The sequence below is a fragment of the Protopterus annectens genome, chromosome 16.part0, assembly GCF_019279795.1.
Source record: "Protopterus annectens isolate FY-2018-M chromosome 16.part0, PAN1.0, whole genome shotgun sequence".
Lineage (NCBI taxonomy): Eukaryota > Metazoa > Chordata > Ceratodontiformes > Protopteridae > Protopterus > Protopterus annectens.
In genome coordinates, this window is record NC_056750.1 from 410,747,244 (window position 1) to 410,768,365 (window position 21,122).

At 40.9% G+C, this 21,122-nt stretch overlaps 1 protein-coding gene across 1 annotated transcript in view; it reads left to right on the plus strand.

The window, feature by feature from the left end:
• Positions 1-440: 440 nt before the first annotated feature.
• Positions 441-21,122, plus strand: part of OLFML2A (olfactomedin like 2A) — a 766,911-nt gene continuing 746,229 nt past the window's right edge. Inside the window, 1 exon segment of the mRNA XM_044058447.1 lies at positions 441-899. Within this exon segment, the coding sequence (XP_043914382.1) occupies positions 843-899 (57 nt within the window). The 5' untranslated portion in view covers positions 441-842.

The window sequence follows — 21,122 nt, forward strand, 5'->3', positions numbered from 1 at the left end:
TAGAGTAAATAGTTTCTGTTTCTCTCAGGCGCACTGACTCTTTGTCTGACTTACTGCTGCCTACGCAGTTACTTTTACATACTACTTGGGAACTCCTTATTTTTGGCATTGCTGTCGAGATTAAGAAGAAATGACCCTGCTACTTGCCACAACCCACAGACTACCCCTAAAAAACAGTGTTTCGGCATTATGTACCGTGTCTTAAAAGACATTTTACCTCTCGCTAAAGCGCAACAGTTAAGAACAAGGGCCGTGTGGATCATAGCTCTGAAAAATAAAGAAAAATAGCTGAAAATGTTATAAAACAAGCATTTATTTCAGGAGTTGACAGCATGTATACTTAGCATAGTGAATCGAGCAACATCCTTAACAGAGCAACGAATAACCACTTTGAATTGAAGTCATGGGCACTTCCATTTAATTGTATTCTTACTCCGCCCAATTTGAAGTATTTTGTACTGTAGTGGTCGCAATAAAATACAGCACGTTTTACAATACTCCCTTATACAGTAAATATTTAGGTTTTTCTCATCCGCCTCAACTCTTTGTCTTGCTCCACCTCCTACAAAAACCGGTGGCAATGCGTGAGGAGATAAACGCGCGAGGAGCGGCAGTATCAGAAATGAATAGTATTGATGGAGTTAGTCTTCACTACTACGGTTTGCTTCATAATCTCTCTCAGAGTATCTAAACTATATGGCGTAATTGAAGTGTATTAATCCACCACCGAGTTCTCGCAGTTCAATTACGCCAACTGTCTTTACTTGGACTCTTAACAGCTATATCTTGTAGAATTTATCTTGGAAAAGTCCGAGCTAATTGAAACTTTTTTCCTTAACGTCATGCGGAAGGTGTTTTTTCTGTGGTTTATGACAGCAGCAGTTCAGGCGAGCAGTCAGGTAAGTTAAAGGGGAAGGAAATTGTCCTATTTCCATTCGGGCGTTAAAATAGTCCAACTGAATAGAGTAAACTGAACTAATGTCCATCATTTGGTACAGCTGTTGCCGGTAAACAAGTTTACCTCTAAACCTGTTTGAAAGCCCTTCTTTAGAAGTTGTGCTCTGTAAACTTGGACACACAGTTCGTGAAATACTGTGGGTAGATAGCTTTTATAGCGGAGTTTCCATTTGTGAAAGAGGTTATATCACACAACTGAAGCAATTTTGACGGCAGGTGAACGACTTCATTAACAGTAACTTAAATGTCCCTTCCTATGGACACACACATCCGCGCGTGCATTATGCAGGTGAAATCGCATTGTAATCATAAAGCGAGGGGCGGCCGCGGTGGTGCAGCGGTTAGCGTTGCCGCCTCACACCAATAGGCTCTTTGGTTCAGTCCCCGGCTGGGTTGTGTGCGGAGTCTGCATGTCGCCCCCCTGGTCGCGTGGGTTTTCTCCCACATCCTAAAGATATGCAGTAGGATTAGACACTCGTGCGTGCGTGTGCCTTCTGTGTAAGGTTAGGCGCCGGGCTAGCAACTCGACACCGCAAAACTCCACTGTCTGCCAAATCATGAGCGGACAGGTAGGGTTACCACCTGTCCCACTTTGCGAGGGACAGTCCCTCTTTGGTCAGTTGTGTCCTGACAAAAAAATTGTAAAAATGGCAAATGTTCTGAGATTTTAGGACAAAATAATTTCCTATATTTTATGTAATAGTTGCATAAAACATTTATTCCGTATCTAAATGTTATAAAAAACAGAATGAGCAACTAAAATGCTACTAGAATAAGCTTTTATTTAGGCAAAAAAGTTAAGTTTTATCCTTTGTACTGACCGTGGGTATGTGTCGGCCTGTAAAATCTGATGCTTGTACCAAAAAATGTCCCACTTTGGCCATTTGAAAAGGTGGCAACCCTACCGCTGTGGCGACCCCTAACCGGGAAAAGCCGAAAGAAGTCAGCGCAGCGTGCATGTATCGCCACAGACCCACACTTCTTTAGCTGCTTACCTGTACTTATGGTCTTTCGTGAATATGAAGCTGGGGCATTTGGTGCTCCTGAGTTGTGCAGAATGCTTGCTCCTTAAATTTGATGGGGGTGTGGGGTATAAATGCTGAAATTGCATAAACATGTTATCTGTTTCTGTCCTGCTATTTCTTTTATGGGTAAAGGGTGAGCATTTATTAAAGAGCTAAATAAACCACTTATGTAACATGGCAATCTTTACACCTTTGTTTGCAAAACGTTTCAGTGGTATACTGTTTTCTTTAAAAAAAAAATCATATCATTTAATATGGGGTTATGTCTTTGTTGGTGCCTTAGTGCCACTGCTGTCATATTTGTGCGTTTTTTTAACCAGTGCAACATCTTCAGTGCAAATCGGGAGGATAGCCCCAACACGCTGACAGACTCAATAGCTCTGGAATTGATTACTTTTGTTAAAATGGGTTTAATACATGGCGAGAGAGAGTTGTACAAATTCAGCATTTCGTTGGATTTATATTTTTTCTTTTATAGTTGGCCTGATGCTATGATGTGCATTGAGTTAATTGTTTTAAACTGTGTGCATGTCTAAGGGAATGCAGGCTATGCATGGGTGTGCACTTTCTGAGAAAAATGTAAGCAAATGGTGACCCATGCCCTGCTATTTCCATTAACATTTCCGGGGGAGGTTACTGTATTCCTACAAAATTTTGTAACCCTGGCTATTGAGGTACTTGAGATTTGATTATCTAGGTAACCTAGTCCATTCCAAAATCTGATGAACTTTACTTATGCCAGCTAAGTAGTGATCAATATCTGTTTATTTTTGACAAGTAATATTAATAACTTAATGAACCTCTTAAATGGTGCTATTTTTATATGGTTTTGTCCTGTATAGTTGTGAGTTACCAAAGTTCAATAAAATAATTGAATGTTTATGCAGTATAAATGCTGAAATTGCCAAAACATGTTTTTGTCCAACTGTCCTGTTCTTTTCTGTGTAAAGGGTGAGCATTTATTAAACGGCTAAATAAACCACTGACATTGCATTACAGTCAAAATGCAATTAATGCTTACCCATAATATTATGTATGAACTGATTAGAACCCATCCTAAACTTAATAATTGTACAGAGACTACATGGACATGTTTTTTTTTTCTGATTATTTGGCATCTTATCTTTTTTTTTTTTCTAAAATTTCTCTAAATTGCTCACTTTTTTTCTGTAAAAAATTATGATGGTCTTCCACAGCCTGAAACAAATTACTAACCATATGAATTTGGTGGTTCTTAAATTAAATTATATTTAAAGCTACACTATAGGAGATGGTTAACCTTGGTTTGCTTTTTACCCCTTTGAATAAGTTACCTCTGTGGCACCTTCCATGTTTGTAATCACACAAGTGACGCTTTCTTCCATCAATCACTTCTTTAATAATGTTATCAGTACCTTCACTTTTGTACTTTTTATCCCAAAACATCTAGTTTTAGCATGCTGTTTGCTTTCAAAGTCCTCACCTAAAGTAGCAAGCCTGTAATTTATGTAAACTGGTCCTCAAGTTTCATTGTTTCAATTCTTCTGGGTGTGCAGTTGTACAGATGGTTACTAACTGGTTTCCTGAAAAAAGTTCAGAATTGTTTTGTCTCTACATGGTTCTAAGACTGTAAATGAATATGTAGCAGTTTCTAGAAATTCCCCAATATTGTCAAATGAGGGCATATTAGGCATCTTTAACATTTGTTGACTGGGAAAGTCTGACTAGGACAGAGCCTATTTTCAGCGGAGGCCCAGGTAGAAATGCTCCAGACACATAAAGGGATAAATGAATGTAATGACTGTCTCTACTTTTCTGTAGGCAAACTTGTAATCGTATTAACACAGTGTATTGAAACTCTTGCACATAAAGAAGACTCATTCTGTATAATGGCTGAGCACTGTCTAATGAAAGAAAGGTTGTAAGGATCTTTCCGCACTTTGTTTAATACCAGCTATAGCTGGGATGTCAGGATACTTAACATAAAACTCAAATAGCACATCATAAATATTAGTCAAAGCGCAAAGGTCCATTTGCATTAATCACTTTTATATATACTTTGTCATGCATTTCAATAGTGCTAATTTCTAATTCGCTTAAGATATTTTGCTTGTGTAGCTCATTTTCTAACACTAGTTCCATACCTTTATCTACACTCATATAGAGTGTACTCAATTTCAGCTCTCCTACAATTAAAGAAGCATTTTGAAACTGGTTTAGTTGTAAAATTGATTTCTAACAGAGTACCGTTCGACTGCTGACATGCCTCCTAAAAGTATGGGTGAACAGCATCATGCCTTCTCTGGTAGTTGGCACAAAGGATTAAGGCTATGAGCGGTTATCAGGCTTCATCCAGTCTTCTATTCATTTAGTTTTTGATTTCTTCAGCTTCCATTTGCCTAATGTATGATTCTGCACAAGGCATGGAGTGCTGTGCGACTTGCTTTTCTCTGCCTTGGTATTGCTGGTGTCTGCATTTGATTTTTCCAACCCAGCTGCTTTACTCCTATTCTTTAAACTTGGTGGCTTTTGAGTTGCCCGCCCCTACTATAAATCTGATTTTGGACACTCCTCAGTCTCATCTCATCAGCTCATTTTACTGTGCACTGAGAGATCAACTGGGAAGCTCCCTCCCCCCTTCGTCTCTAAATTTGAAGCATCTTCTGTTTCCTACCTTTCCACTTACAAAAAATTGCACTTTATTCAGCTGCCTGTATTTGATTATTCCTACATTTAGTTTATTGCTCCAAGTTCTTAAAATGTTCAGCTGCATATATTACTGCGTGTCCGTAACCTGATTTAATTGCAACTGTTATTCTAAGCCTTTTCATTCTGATTTAAGCAATTTGGGTCCATCCAAACTAGTTATCTTGTATTAGGAGGGTTTGTGACAAGACAGGATAGCTTTATGCCCTTCTGAGCTGGGAATTGCTGGTGTAAGTCTTATGCCTTTATTTGCTTGGGTAGAGAATTAGCTTGTTTAAAGTTTGAAGCTCTGTGCCTGAGGCATTTGGCAACTATACTACTTGAGAAGAAGTGTTGCTGGTTTTTGCTAAACTCTGCAGAATCTACTTGTATAACCACAGCCACTGTTTTGGCTCTTGTTTTTCACATTGTTCTGCCACAGCTGCATTAACAGAGTATCTGAACTTTTTCACATTTTTTACAGTCTTTAGTTAGAACTGTTGCTCTCTGCACAGCAGTACCTAGCACTGATCTGTATAGACTGATATCTCTGTGTAATTCCCCCTTATAATCTGTGTAGATGCTGATCTCTCAGTACAAGTTTCCCTTAAAATACTGTCTAGACAGTTTTTTTTAACTGCTAGAGCATCTAGTTTGCACATAGCTGAGCTTTGTTTATCAAGTTCCTTGTGTTATTGACCTATTCAGTATTTAAATTTCCGTCACTTCTCTGTAGTAGCTCAGCAGCCATGGATATGCACTCCTGACACACTCCGTCTCTCCGGTTATTCTGGCTGAGGTGGATAGTCTGAGGCATTGTAGCAATTGCCTCATGTACACTGGCAACCCATATATTCTTAATAAAATGGGTAACGTATGCGAGAAATGCAAGTACACTTTTAAAGCTGGAAGCAAAACTCTCTTATAGGTTCATAGGTAGGTACTAGGCTATTAGCCCTAGGGCCTATATAAGTCTAGCCAAAAAGGTACCCTGGCTTTCGCCACCCAAGAAAAATATTTTCCTGTGCCCCTGTCGAGCAGAGCCACGGAAGTGATCCCTGGGGTGAATTTCCTATTTCCCATCAAATCATCAAGATTTTTCTTGGAGTGCTAATGAGGAGCTCTGTTTGACATAGGTAGTCTGTTCCAGAGTATGGGAAGTCTCTGGGACAGGAATGTATCCCTCCAGCATGTTCTGTTTATTGTGGTGACAAGGTTTAGGTCTCTAGAGCGTGTAGCTCGGAGGGATTGGGATTTCTTTAAGTGGAGCATGTCCAACAGCTCTGGGTTTGACATAGCTTTGTATGTTAGGCAGAGATCGCCTCTGAGTAGGCGTGACGGAGCAAAGCTGGAGTTTTTTGAGATGGTCTGCGTAGGGCATCTGTTTGAGGCCAGTAATCCCCTTTGTGAGGTATTTCTGTGGCCTTTCCAGGTGTAGATGACTTGTGAGGTACATAAAAAGGGGCGTTGTACTCTGTAATGGGTCTAATGAGTGATGAGTAGAGGGGAACAATGACCTCTTTTTTTCTGGAGGAGAAAACTTTTGTGGTGAGGTGAGCCACGCAGAAGGATTTCCTGACCTCCTGTGGTGATGTGATTATCAAAAGAAAGACTACTGTCCACCTGTGTCCCAAGGTCTCATCACACTTTCGGCATTAAGTAGACCACCACTTATGTGGTACTATATGGGTACAGAGTTTTTACCAAAGGGGATGACAATACACGTTTTGGCATTGAGCTTCAGGCCATGGCTTTGACACCAGGCATCTATCTCAGTGAGGCCCTTTTGTAGTATGGCCACATCGTTAGGAGTTTCGATTATGGCTCCTAGTTTGCAGTCCTCTGCAAACTTTGTTGGTCAAAGACCTTCTGTGTTAGCCTGTACTTCAGAGAAGTAGATACCAAACAGGAGAGGACCCAGGACTGAACCCTGTGGTACTCCACTTGTCACTGGTCTGGTCGGATTTGGAGTCTGCTACTTTCTCAGTGTGGGTTCTGTCCGTGAGCCAGTTGGCAACCCATCTTGTGACATAGGGATTTATACCTAGTTTAGTGAGCCTATCTATAATTCCAGAGTGGGGGATGGTGTCAAAAGCCTTGGCGAGATCTAGATAAGCTGTGTGAACCACCTTACCCCTCATCTATGGCTTTGGTGACTGAAGCAATTAGGTTTAGGAGACATGATCTGCCTCTTACAAACCCAAACTGGATAGGGTCCAGAGTTTGGAGATTACCAATGTCTTTGTTTGAGTTCCATGATATGTTCCATGGCCTTGCAGACCAGGCTTGTCAGGCTAATGGGGCAGTAGTTCCTGGGGCCTGTCATGGCTCCCCCTTTGTGGAGTGGGATAACCGTCGTGGTGTGCTATTCAGTGGGCACAAAGCCTGAGGTGAGGCTATGATTGAACATGGTACTTGGGTAGGGTGCCAGTTCATTCTGTAGCTCATGTAGAACGCAGCCTGGGATATTGTCAGGTCCCATGGATACTGTGTTCTTGGCTTTGGAGAGTGTTTTTTTTTTTACCTGTGCAGCCATGATTACAGGAACTTTGCATTCTTCCAGTATAGAGATGGGCCCTCTAGGGGATGAGAGGGGGGTAGGGTGCCAGTTCATTCAAGCTGTAGAACATGAACCTGCCTTGTCAGGTGTCAGGTCATGGATGTTGTGTTCTTGCTTTTTGTGTGTTTTTTTTTTTACCTGTGCAGCCATGATTACAGGAACTTTGCATTCTTCCGGTATAGAGATGGGCCCTCTAGGGGGTCAGAGGGGGGTAAAGTTAGCACTGAACCTATCTGCCAGGATGTTGGCAATATCAGTTGGTTCTGTATATTTAGTGCCATTGTGCTGTAACTCAGAGCATATCTGAGTGTTGCCATTGAGATTCTTGACATAGCTATAGAATGCTTTGTGGTTGTCTGTCTTTAGAGTCAGTGGCAATTTTGTTGTCGTAACTAGCTTTGGAGGATTTTGAGGGATCTCCGCTTCTTACTGAGGTTGACCAGGGTGTTCCTCCAGTCATGGGATTTTACTCTCTTTTGCAATAGTTTCTTTCTGTTGTAGAGTTTATGGCGGAGGACCACCAGATTGGCTTCCTTTTTTTGGAGGATAGCATCTTGGTTTTGATGGGGAATAGCATGATCCATGCAGTTGTGCAAGTGCTTATAAAAGTGCATTTGTGTAGGATTCAGCAGTCTTACCTGTATTGTCCATCTGCATGGGTGTCATGAAGTTTGCCACTTCTGTCTTAAGTGTGAAGTTGGCTTTGGAGAATTTTTTTACGGTGATTTCCCTAATTGGGGGCGGGATGTGGATGTCTAGGGTGATTAGCTTGTGGTCTGATCTGACCAATGAGGAATTGACCTCTGGTGTGGAACACTTGTTGCCCATGTTGATAATGACCAGGTCTAGGATATTGCTGCCCCTGGTGGAGGTGTGAATAAGTTGATCCAAGGCATTGGAATTTATGAATTCCAGAAAACGTTGAGCAAAAGAGTTGGTACATGAGTAGTTTTCCCAGTTAATGGTGGGGTAGTTGAAATCGCCCATTATTAGGGTTTTGGGTTGTACCCTAATACTTTCCAGTGTCTCAAGAAATGAGGATTGGGAATCCTTGGGTATGGTGGGGGGGGGGTCTGTAGTAAGCTACAATTTGGATTGCGGTCTTGCCCAGAGTTAGTAGCACTTGGATAATCTCTGATGCATTATGCTGTGTAACTAGCCTGGAGGTGTGGATATCCTTAATGAATATGGGCACGCCTCCACCCTTAGTGCTTCGTTCGGGTTAGGTGGCTGAAAGGTGTGGTATGAATTATAGCCTGGTAACGCAGGGGTGCTCTCTGGAGCTTTGAACCAGGTCTCTGTCACTGCATAGATGTCGATGTTCTCCATTTTAAGGAGTGCCTCGAGTGAGTGCATTTTGAGGTTTAGACTTCTAGCATTACCCTCAGATTTTGCTTGCTTGTACCAGTTACGGTGGTGAATTTGTCATTTGAACCTTGCCTAAAAAAGGCACTATAGGGGTGGCAAGAGCCTTAGCCAGTATCCGGAATCCCAAGGGCGACAGGTGCAGGCCATCTCTGGCAAAGCATCGTGGTCTGTCAATCATGTAGTCCCAGGCAGACAAATATTGGATCCCCTTAGAATGACACCAGAAGCTTAGCCAATTGTTGAAGTCAATCAGTTTGTCCTTGTACTGTGGTATAATTCTGGGTGATGGCAGGATGCGACTCAGGGCTAGGGTCATACCTGCCTGGGCTACAAGATCGGAGAGCTCCTCCATGTCTCTCTTCATGTAGTCCAGGGAAGTACGTCTCTGGTCATTCACACCAACATGGACAATTTCATTGTCATATTTGTACTTGTTGTGGCGTGACCTGAGTGCGTGCTTTATGTGGCGGATCCTGGCACATGACAGGCAGCTGACGGTAACTTTCTCCTTGTTTAGCCTGGTGAGTGGAACATCAGTGTGCCTGACTATAGAATCACCTATGACTAGAGTGTTGGGTACGTTGTTATGCCTTATGGGCTGTGGTTGAGTGGCACACTAGTTTGTGGGCTATGTGTCATTTGGGTTGTGTTGGGTGGAGTTTGCTTGCGTTTCTGCTTTGGAGGTCCCTGATGCTTGGGCAGGTTTTTGAGAGCCTCTGCAAATGTAGGTGTGTGGTTTGTGTTTCTATGTGTGTGTTTTGGTGGTGTAGGTTGTGAGGGACTATGTGATGAATGTGATGTGGTGCAAGTGTTTTACCTTCTCCTCTTGACTGTCTAGTCCAGTCTTGGGCGAAGAGAGCTTTGCTTCCAGTTTGGCTATATAAGTGCATCTCTCACGGGTTGTAGTGTTGGGTGGTAGTAGGCGGAGATGGTTGTCTGTGTACATGTGGCAATTGCTGCATTGCCCCAAGATGCCCAGATTCATCAGGTAGACAGGAGAAATCACTGGGAGCAGACCCTTAGACATGATTGGATAGTTACTTATTTATCAAGTACTAAAAACTGATTTCCTCTAGACAAGTGAGAAAAGTTGAGTGCTGTAGTAATTTGCAGCTTATTTAGTGCTTATGAGTTCTGAACAAGTGCCGAGTTCAAAGAAACAGATTTGAGTGCTGAAACTAGAAAACTGGCTAGTTCTAAGAAACAAAATTAAGATAGGCTTCCCTCCAACACAGAATGGCTTGGGGGCTCAGAAGCCTGCAAACAGTCTAGACCACTTACAGGAAAGGCAGGAAACAAGCTTAATTTTTTTTCCCCAGATGCTTTCTTTGTACACAGTAGGAGTGCCTGAAATCAGAATATGATCTCACTGCACTCAGTTGAGTGAGCAAATGAGATGGGCCCAGAAAGAGTATCCAAACACAAATTTACAAGAGGGGCGGGCAGTTTCAAAGCCACCAAGATTTAACACCAAAACAAAACCAGGGAGGGTGGGTAGAGAACTAACTGAAAAAACAGAATCAAAACTTCTAGTTCAGTTAATATTCAGTGCAACACAAATAAATCAATTAAAATGCTGTATTTGAAAAAAGTGCAGATAAAAGGTACTTAAATTCTCGTATACATCCAGTTGAATACAGCTAGATCTTAGCTGGCCAAAGCTCGGGTTTTAAGCAGCCAAAATTAGTTTTATAGAGGTTATCTGTGACATTTGCAGCATGCGTACTGCAGAGAGTAAAGGCCCTAATACATAAAACTACTTGTGCTGGGGCGCTTGGAGGTAACTTTCCTAAAACGTAAAGACCTTCTCCACAACACAATCAAAAAATGAGTTCTCTGCCATCGTGTAAGCACTCCATTAAAACACCACCCACAGCTACACACAGCAACACTTGCCTTAAAGCAAACCAGAGCGCAATCAAATTACCTGGTCACTGGTGATTCTGTAGTGAGGAACAACGATTCTTCACCCCCACATACTAGAATTTGTAAGAGAAGAGTCTGTTAGTTGCCTTTCTAGAGCTAGGTTTGTCAGTTTACATGGTACTAAGGTCATTGAATCATGGGCACCAGTATGGCTGTGTCATAGTACATGTGGCTGTTAATGACCTGAAATGTACCTCTCATCTATATGAAGTGAGACATGATTGGACCTCACTGATTATGTGTCTCAGGCAGGTATGAGCCTAACAGTGAGCAGCATACTGCCTTCTGCAAGGATGATGCCATGTTACCAACAGAAATGATTGATTTTTAACAAATGGCTTGGCTTCTGGTGTCAGTCCAAGGGGGCACAGTATTTGACAGCCTGGGAGGACATTACCCCCTCTAGGATTTCTGATATTGGCAAAGACCTTTTCCACACCCATAGTGCCTGTTTTAGGTAATGACAAACTGATTAACCCCCTGACATAACTGAACCTGTGAAGGAATATCTGAAAAGGACACTGCTCAGTGCTAGAAGTCTCAACAAGGAACTCCACTCCCTGGAAACCTTCCTGTCCCTGGAGAGCATATACATCTGTGTTGTGACAGAGTTGTGCTTTAAAGTCATGGAGATTACCCTGGCAGTGCAAGGTTATAACACCTTTCACACTTTTTAGACCAGCTACTGCACAGGAGGGAACTAAAGGAGGAGGGGTCTGTCTATTAACCTTCATCCAGACTTGTAAAAGTGCATGACCCACTGCAATTCAAAGATGTGCAACTTGCCATAAACAGGATCTCGTACCATATTGTTTCAGCCTATAGGTCCCCTCCATGTCCTAGGAAACACAAAGAACCTATCTCCGTGTACTAGAGTCCCTCACCATTCAGCCCAATATGATCTTCATGGGGATCTCAACTACCCCTCTGTAGATTAGTAATCCTATACCACTTCTAATGCACAAACCCAGTGATTCCTAAACTTCGTTAATACCAATGTCCTGGAACACTTGATCCATTCTCCTACTAGGGGAACAGACATCATTGACATTGTGTTTACAAACCTGGGGGAGTGATGTTCCTCGCACAATGTAATGTCCATGCTTGTCCTATCTGACCATAAGGAAGTATTCTTGGGGGGGGGGGTCTTAAGAACCCAGCAAAACCAAAAAGCTTTAGGAACTATTCTAATGCTAACTTCTCTTTCCTAAGTGACACCTTGGCTAAATTCCAAGCACCTTCAAACCCAGTAAACACCATAGAGTATGCTGAGCTATTTACAAAGTCCCAGTACAGCTATATTGATAGCTGCATAGGGTGAGATGTGCCCACTCATATTAAGAATAAGCCAAACTCAAAAGGCAAGCCACCCTGTTTGAGTCCTATCTTCAGTCAATTATACAACAAAAGGAAAAAAAAAATCCTGGCAAAGCATAGGAGGAACAATGCCCAATGTATGGGGGGGAGGGTGACTCTGACCAATCTAAACAGGTAGCTAAGAGAGTTAATTAATACTTCAGTGGCTAACGCTGAATGAAAAATAGCTTTTCTGGCAAAGGGCAACCATAAAGCTTTCTATAGATATGTCTATAATCTTAAGGGAAATGGGCAATAACGCACAGAACTTGTGGTAAAAGGCATTACCCATGCGGAACTGGAGGGCATCGACAACTTTTTGGCTGACAGTTTCTGCTCTGATTTCTCTCCCCAACTCCTCTCTGATAGTTTTTATTTGTTTGACTTTTGTTAACTGGGTTAGTCTGACTGGGCAAGAAGTCCTTTTTCAGCAGAGACCTGAGGAGAGAAGCTCCAAATATAATGAAACATAATAAAACGTATACAAATTTAAGGCTAAGCTGATAATGAAAACAAGATATTTACATGTAAGAGCAACAGCAATCAGAGTTAACAAAGTGAAAGTTGTTTATACACTGAGAGTAATAGTGCAATGAACACATCATCAGTTTACCTTATCTTTTGCCAGAGATCAGGGAGGCAGGAAGATGAGGAAGAATAGGTCAGGTTGGAGTAGGGCAGGAGCAAGTGCACTTTTTGAACATGTAATTTTTTAGCATTTTGTTTAAACTGAAGCTATTAGTGTTGGTTCTTATGTCTGGGGGAGGTTTATTCCAGGTGTTGGAGAGGTTTATTTCAGGTGTTGGCAACTGAATGACTATACAAAGTTATACCTATTTGCTTCTTGGGCTTATAGACTTACAGGAGATGTTGGTTTGCACTGTGGAGACTGTGTTTGGGAGTATAGGGCGAGATTAGAATAGAGCGAGCAGGACAGAGGTTGGGATTGGCGAATATAGAGTGCGTGAGGTAGAGTTGAGGAAGTAAGAGTTGGTTTTGAACTTCTGGCCACAGAAGAATTTTTAGGGCAGCACAGTGATGAGTATGGTAAGGAATATTTCCTGCAAATCTGGCAATTTTATTGTAGCTGGATTTGAGCTTGGCCTTGAGGTTGGATGGTAGATTAACGAGTATGGGTGCAGTATGAATGCTTGTGCCAGAGTATGTTTTGTGTCCTTAGTCAGGTATTTTTTTATTCGTGTATAATAGGCCTTGTCTTTGGTGTGTGTGTTTTTGCTGGACTGTAAAATATGGACCTCAAACTTAAGCTGGTCGTCGATAACCACACTGAGGAGTTTACCATGAGGTTCGACTGATATAGTAGTATTGTTGAGAGATGAGATAGAGGAGGAGTTCAAAGGAAATACTGCATGCCACAATCACTCCAATCATTATTACTAGGGCACAGGTCTTCAATACACTTTCCACGGCCCAAAAATTACATTGAATGGCCCCGATTAGCATCCAGGGATGCTTACTAAATAGCATGACCACTCTAGTTCACTTGAATCGCTCTTCAACTTCAGCCTATAGCCTGGTTCTGTGCCCAAGGAATGGAAGATGACTACAGTCATCCCCCTGCACAAAGGAGGTCCAGCCAGCGTTCTGGGTAACTACAGGCCCATAAGTCTGACCAGTGTCATATGCAAGGCCATTGAAAGAATCAAATGGACATGATAAATGAGGACATAGGTAAACTGCAAATGCTGGAATCATCAGTTTGGCTTTTTTTTTTTTAAAGGAAGGTCATGCCTAGTAAATGTGGTTAACTTCATTTAAGAGGGTTACCAAAGCAATGGAAGAGGGAAAGACTGCGCACACAGCTTACCTTAGCCTGGCCAAGGCTTTTGATACAATACCCCACACAGGCATCATAGACAAGCTTGCTAAATTGGGTATAAGCCCTTTTATCACCCGCCAGATAGCCATCTGTCTCACCAATGGGACCCAGGAAGTCAAAATAGGTAAGGCCATCTCCACCAAGAGGAGGCCAGTCAATAGCAGTCTCTCCAAGGGCCCAATACTGGGCCCACTCCTTTTTGGCATCTATTTCTCTGAAGTGGAAGCAAATACACAAGGTTTATGGCTGACTATGTTTTCAGGTGATTGCAAGCTAGGGGGTTATCCTGGACTTCCTACAGACACTAGCCTTCAAGCACGCTTATTTCTAACAAATGGTGGCAAAGCCATGGTCTTAAACTCAGTGCTAAGAAATGCATAGTTGTACCCTTTGGGAAATCAACCATCCCTGCTAATTACCATGTTGCTAATATGCCTCTCAGAGTTGTCTCAGTGGTCATGGATCTGGGTACGCACGTAGACAGTAGCCTCATCTTCATCCACCATGTGGCCACAATGGTGAGGATGTTCTTTTATATTGTGCAACTTATAAGTAGGCATGGCATCTAGGTCCAAAGAGGTCATTATCCCACTGTATTCTACCCTTATCGGACCAGTTGTAGAGTGCAGTGCTCCCTTTTAGTATGTACCATTACCAGGCATATGCAGCAACTGGAGCAACCTAAGAGGTTCCTTACAAAAAGAATACAAGGCATAACATACCTACCATATGAAGTGTCTTAAACCCCTTTCCCTCAATTGTGGAGGGATGCCCTGTGCCTGCCTTACAAGGCATCTGCAAACCCCACACTTGTGAATCTCCTGTATATTTGTAAGTTAAACAGTACCAGAAATGTAAGATGGGCTGACCAGAATTTTGTCTGTGGCTTAAACAGAACATGCTGCAGTGAAAGATAGATTTTCCCCAAAGACTGCTCCTCCAATGGAACAGGCTTACCATCCATGTGAAGCTGAGTTCGTCTGTTACCCAGTTTAAGTGCAGCCTAGACCAGTGGATGGGGACTAGGAAATTTGCACCAGGCCTAGCACCCATGTCCCTTTTGGACAGAGATGGCTTATAAATGCCTGGCCCTCAGTGTACTGTTTGTGTACAGGACCTCATTCTTTCAGGGGAAAACTTGGCTAGGCTTAGAAAGGCCCCCTGGGTTGTTAGCCTAGTAACGACGTTTGAATCTACTTAACCAGCCGGTATCCCAAGGCTGAGTCTGAAAAAGGTCCATGTTTTTAAATACAAACAAAATATAAAGTAAAATAGTTGAACAATAAGTAACCAGTGCATATTGCTAGCTACATATATGGACATAAAAAAATGAACTCCGTAGAAGGCTGGAAAACCACTTTTGTCCCAAGAGGTTGCAGGACCCTAGTGGGATAGTTGCATGCTCAAGATGAAATCCCATAAGCCTTCCACCTCCACTCCTCCAAGTTTAGAACTGTGGAGATGGTATATTTACCGTGTGAGGAGCCCCTCTGGGAAACTGACACTTTAATAGAAAAAGTGTATGATAACTTTTTTTTTTTTTTTTTTTTTTGGATAGCTAGTATCATTGGGTTATTAAGACCTGTTACCAAGTTAAGTAACTCTGAATTGTTCTTCAGTGAAATTTATAACCTAACTTTCAGAATTTGTAATATCAGTGTGGCATAGAAGTGTACATCTTTATATAAATGTGTACTTTTTGGTTTGTCTGATCTAAAGGCAGGGTGACAGCTTGCTGTTGTCAGCAAACTTGAGTGCAGGAATAGATTCAAGCTACTTGTAGGGTCTGACTAGGGTAGGATGAAGTGACCAATGGTCAGCTTTCCTCTTCTAGGGGAGTGTTAGGGGAAGCTTGATTATCCTGGGTTGCAACTCAGATGCCTTGAGATCATCTACGGATTCCAGTGGTTGAGATTGGGGGTGGGTTGGTGATGTCTCCATGTTATTGCCTAGTCACTGTTCTAGCCAGTGACTTTGACTGGCTACTGTAATTTACAAAAAAAAAAAAAGTAAAGGCTCCTAGCTCCAAGTACACAATGCACCATCGGATCACCTCGCTCCCTGGGGCTATAGCTGAACTAACGAACTATTGAATGACACAAGACAAACTGGATAAAATGGCAAATGAACCAATCCTCCACAGCTACAAAAACAAACAAACCAGCACAGCTACAAAAACAAACAAACCAGCAGATATTCCAAAATCACTTTATTACACAAAGTTATAGCTGAACTGCTAAATTTGACTCCTGGTGGAGTAGAAGGGGGCCCACCCAACAAAGTGCTGCACAAAACTACTGGATAGAGCAGTCAGGGGATCCATGATTGAGAGTGATGGACACTAGAAGAAAAGCCAGAGGGTGTATGGGGCAAGGACAAGAGATTAAAAATAAGTATGCACCTTATGCTGTAACCAGATAGAAAATGCTGCCTGAGCAAATGTGTTCTGTCTTGTGTGTGTGTGTGTGTGTGTATATGTATAGTTTACATATATGCACGTGTATGTACATAACATGGGGTGATTTTGTTTCTGTGGAAATGTCATATCCATGAGGCAAGTAAATGGGAGCAGCTTTTTCTCTGGTTTCCTATAGCATTATATGTGTTTATCCATCATTATTTATCTTGTGCATCTAAAATTATAGTATGGAGGAAGAAAGACCTGAGATTAGACCTGAGATGTGGGCAAATAAGTAATTTTGAACATCTCTACTATGAAATGCAGAGAATGCCAATGATAAACTTTGGCACATTTATTTTCTCTTTTCTTTCTCCACGTATTTTTCTTTAATTGCAACCACTGATTAATCTTCTAAGTCAAGAGTTCAATATATATTTTTTTCCATAATAGCAGATTATCTGTGTGGATTGGACTCTGATAAAACAAAGTAATTGCAAGAAATCCCTCAAAAGTAACTTGATTTCTCCCCTTCACAAGAAAATGTTTGTCATACAAGGGGAGTTTTAAATCTGAAACTGCAGTTAAGATACTTGAAGCTTTATGCAGTGGAGTGTGGCTATGGCAGGTAAAATCGGAAGTTTTCTTTTCAGGTGTTTTTGTGCAATCTCTTCACTATCACAAATACCAGAAGAAAGCAATGGGCTAATGGACTAAGCAAAATCGAAATAAAATCAGACTTTTAAGATGTGCGCACTGATTTGTTCTTGCTCAGAAGTTTTGAAGGACATTTTTTGTGGAGCATAAATTGACTACTTCGGGTATGGGTTACACAGATACTTAATTTACTAAACCAATGAACTTTGTGCTTCAGCCGCTGAAGAGAGATTTTAAGCTATTGATGTCTGTGATGTACGATACAATTACTGGAGCCGACAACATTGGTGATGGTACAAATAAAATGATTGTGTTAAATATATTTAAAACAATATATACAGAAAGAAGCCCTTGCTTATTGACACTTTTTTTCTCCATTTGAATGAATTGCCAAGGTTGGCCAAGCAAAATGTTTTCATAAACTACTTTATTCTGTTCATCAAGTGGTTTGCTGACTTCACTATACTGAAATTCATTAGCATGCAGTTCAAAGTAGCTCTTTTGACATACAATGGTCTTCACAGTATTATACTTGTAGTATGATATTGGTACTTTTTTTTTGCTGGCATTGTCCTCTAGCATCACCTTCACCATTTATTTTCCCAGCAGGTTTGATAAGTGTTTCAATCATTAATTCAGCAGCTCCTGCCTTTGTACTTAATGAAGTTGTTAAAACTAAGGACAGATAGATTTGTGAAGAAATGGTCACTGACTACAGACAATTACTCTTACACTGAAGTTCCTTGGCTTTCATGTGGAAAATCTTCACTTGTATTTTTTTTTTCAGTTGAGTGAAGAAATGTAGGCCTTTCAGAACAAATCCTTCTATCTTTGAAACTGTTTGCATAATTTTATAGTGTCTGTTGGGTATATTTTTTCATCTGAAGGACTTATCTTTTATTTTACACACACACACACACACACACACACACACACACACCAGATTGAATGTAATAACCACAGACATGGGACTGAGGTACAGGTATTGATCATGGCAGACTGGATTATTTCTACCTTTGGCATAAGATGGGTTAGTATCTTATCTGAAGTGTTTGTGGAGGCTTTTTGACCATTGTAGAGATAATTTCAGGGACTTGAATTTTCAGAAATATTTTCCTGGACAGATCGGTAACAGTTAATGGATAAAGAACACATTTTCCATACCTTTGCAGACATTACCAAATAACAGCTTCTGGGTAGTGCATCAGAATGCTTCTTGAAGTGAACAGTTTTAAGAATAACACTGAATAAAATTTTGTATAGAGCAGTATACCAAACTGAAACCTCAGTGACTGTTATTCCACGAATCTGTTCATTTCTAGACGCAGTATTGGTGGCAAAGTGGTGCAGTGAGCAGTACTGTCATCACAGCAAGTCTCTCTTTGGTTTGGTTCTTGGCTAGGATGCCTTCCCTGTGGAGTCTACGTATCCTCCATTTGTGCATGTGTGTGACAGAAGAAAGGCCTTGGAATCTGCTTCTGTTCCTTATTGGATTAGTAAACTTTGGATGGTATTGGTTGTTAATGGGGTTGCACAGGTGATGGATGTGACTCAAACAACATTGGATGGATGGATAGAGCAATATGGCAGTACAGTACACTTTTTCAGATTGCTGATGCTTGTGTAGCTGCTTTCACTGAATGCAGATAAACATGGTTTGATGTAACTGGTTAACATGGCTGTCTAGTCAGTTCTATGCAGTCTGTAATACTGCTGTACTCTGTTAAATGCTGATGCAACTGTTGAGTTGCATCAGCATTTAACATTGTAATTTGCAGATGGCTTGCATCTGCACATCCTCTGTGTAATAGGGGATTCATATCACAGTGTCTTACAGTAGTGTACTGATTTGTTACAGAAATATGGCTAAACATCCATTCCACATTTGTATAAATCTATTCTACGAAGGGGGGGGGGAGTCAAGGTCATGCACTGACTGTAATGAGAGTTTTTTTTATCACAGAGGGGATGACCTCACCCTCCCCACAATCCTGCATATTTACATATACTCTGAGATAGCCCAACATTTTTTTTTGGTGGGGCAAGGGGAAACTTCCTTATACCTACTGTTTCACAGTCTCTCTCTCTGTTCAGTAGCCCTGTTCTTTTTATGAAACATGGGAATCACTTAAGTCTCCAATTCTTTTAATTTGAACATGGCTCAATCATAATCAGGAATCCCAGGAACTGAACATTCACAAATATAGATCCTTGTATCCAGGTATTTTTTATTAGTTGACTTGGACAGTACACAGTTAATACCGAATCTTAGTGGCCTCAAACAATTTTGTTTTTTTCAGGAGTATATTGTTATTTCACTACTCTGTCATTTGGCTAGCATTTTTTTGATTTAAGCATTAAAGATGCACAGTACCATTCACACAGCACTTCAACAGAGTCTGTTTTATTTTGCTTTGAAGATGAACTGCTGTTGATTACTGACTTGATGTTTTGCAACACATAACCCAAAAGGAACCTTTTGTACAAGGTTTTGAAATTCAGTTGTAAAACTGCTGCAGTGTTATCCCATTCCATTGCCAAACCTGTATTAAAAAAGTGCAAATGGATGATTATTTTTAGAACAAATCTTTCTGTCGTATCATTCTCTGCATTCATGGAACATAGTGGCTGTCAACCACATAGTAATCTGCTGGCTCATTTATCTCCTTCTGTATGTAACCAGCAGAATTCCCATGTCACGTCTGACAGTACTTGCTCTAAATGCTTCAAAAATTTTCACTGTGTTCTTACTTCACTGCCTGTTGCAATATGCTGACATTTCTTAATGGATCACAGTAAAGTCTGTCTGTGGATTTGGGTAAATGCCTGTGAAAATCATAGTCTGGCTTAGGCCAATTATCTTTAATGTCCCACTCCAGAGATCAAAGGAATGCAAGAGGCATCTGTTTTCTTTCTCATGTATTCAGGTCGGACTTCATGAAATGGGATTGAGAGTCCATTGTTACTTCAGAGACTTTCTATACTTTTCATAGTATTTCTTTGTAGAAATAAATTTTAAATGATGTATTTGCTGAGTCTTGATGAAGCCTGCCCTGCAGATGCTTAGGAGATAAACAAATTTTATTAAAGCCACATTAGCTGAATGCATGTGGTTTTCTTTACATTGTGCTATGTTTATACCACTCTACTGAAATGTGCCATCTAGTAAATGTCCTAAATTATGTACTGCAAGTTGTAATCCTGTTCTGCTGGACTTCTGTATCTTGTGTTAGTTAATTTAAAATTTTATGTGGGGCATGTAGATGAAATGAGACTTTTAGATAGAGGTAAAAGATACTGAAAACAGAAGACACATAGGCGAGCTATACTGGTGTGACATCATAGTATTTTTATTTCAAATTTATTCCACAGGCAGACTTAAGTTCTTCCACCTGAAAGGCCTTCAGAGGTGAAAATGTTTAAAAAAAAAAAAAAAAAAAAGTCGGTAAAGTAAATGTTTCAGGTACTGGTCAATAATCTTCAAAAGAGCTGGTAAGATCGGACTCGAAACCAAGTTGCCAGTGGCTTTATCTTTGGAAGAGATTTGTGCCAAAGAGCTTGTCAGTCTGTGGAGTGAATCTGAAAGAAAATGATTTGATGAGACAGTAACGCAGATTATCTGTTTGCCTTGTATCTGATCTGCCCTACTTTTTGACTCTGCTACTTAGTGTATTTGAATATAAATAATAGGTATATATAGCACTGAGCTGTCAGATGAAAAATGATTTAGTAAAAATTCACGTTTAACATTTTGGCCTATTAAAATATACTGTGAACTAAATGAATAACCAATTGTTACTTCACCAACATGTTTTGACTTTTTCTACCCCGTTCCTGCTTTACCATCGGACCTCCCTTTCTCATTTCATATGAGAGTCAATTGTGCAAAAACTTTCATCCAGGTAGTGATCGTGGGTGTTTGCTGCTCTACCCCATCCCTGCAGCAGTTCAACACTGGCATTTCATAATGAGACACCCAATGTTCACACGTTTGCTTCCATTCATGAGCTAATTTACATCTACAGTGTGTCCTCGTATTGTTTGCTGGGTATGTGCATACAACCCCACATGCTACCAGCGCAGGACATCTAACCTCCAGTGGAATTTGTGGCTTCCAGCTGATTAAAGAGCAAGTAAGATCTGCTGAAGAAAGGCTGTTCATTTTGCTGCTGTATTATCTAGATGACCTTACACGGTTTTGTGTATAATATTATTTGACAGACTATATCTAGCTGTGTAATAATCTTAAGGTGATACTCTGTAGAGTCTATATTCTCTGTAGCAGATTCCACTTTCAAAACTGTATAATTTAACCAGCCCAAAGTTGATTCCAAGATGGCGGTTGTTTAGGGAGTACCCTATACTAGTCGC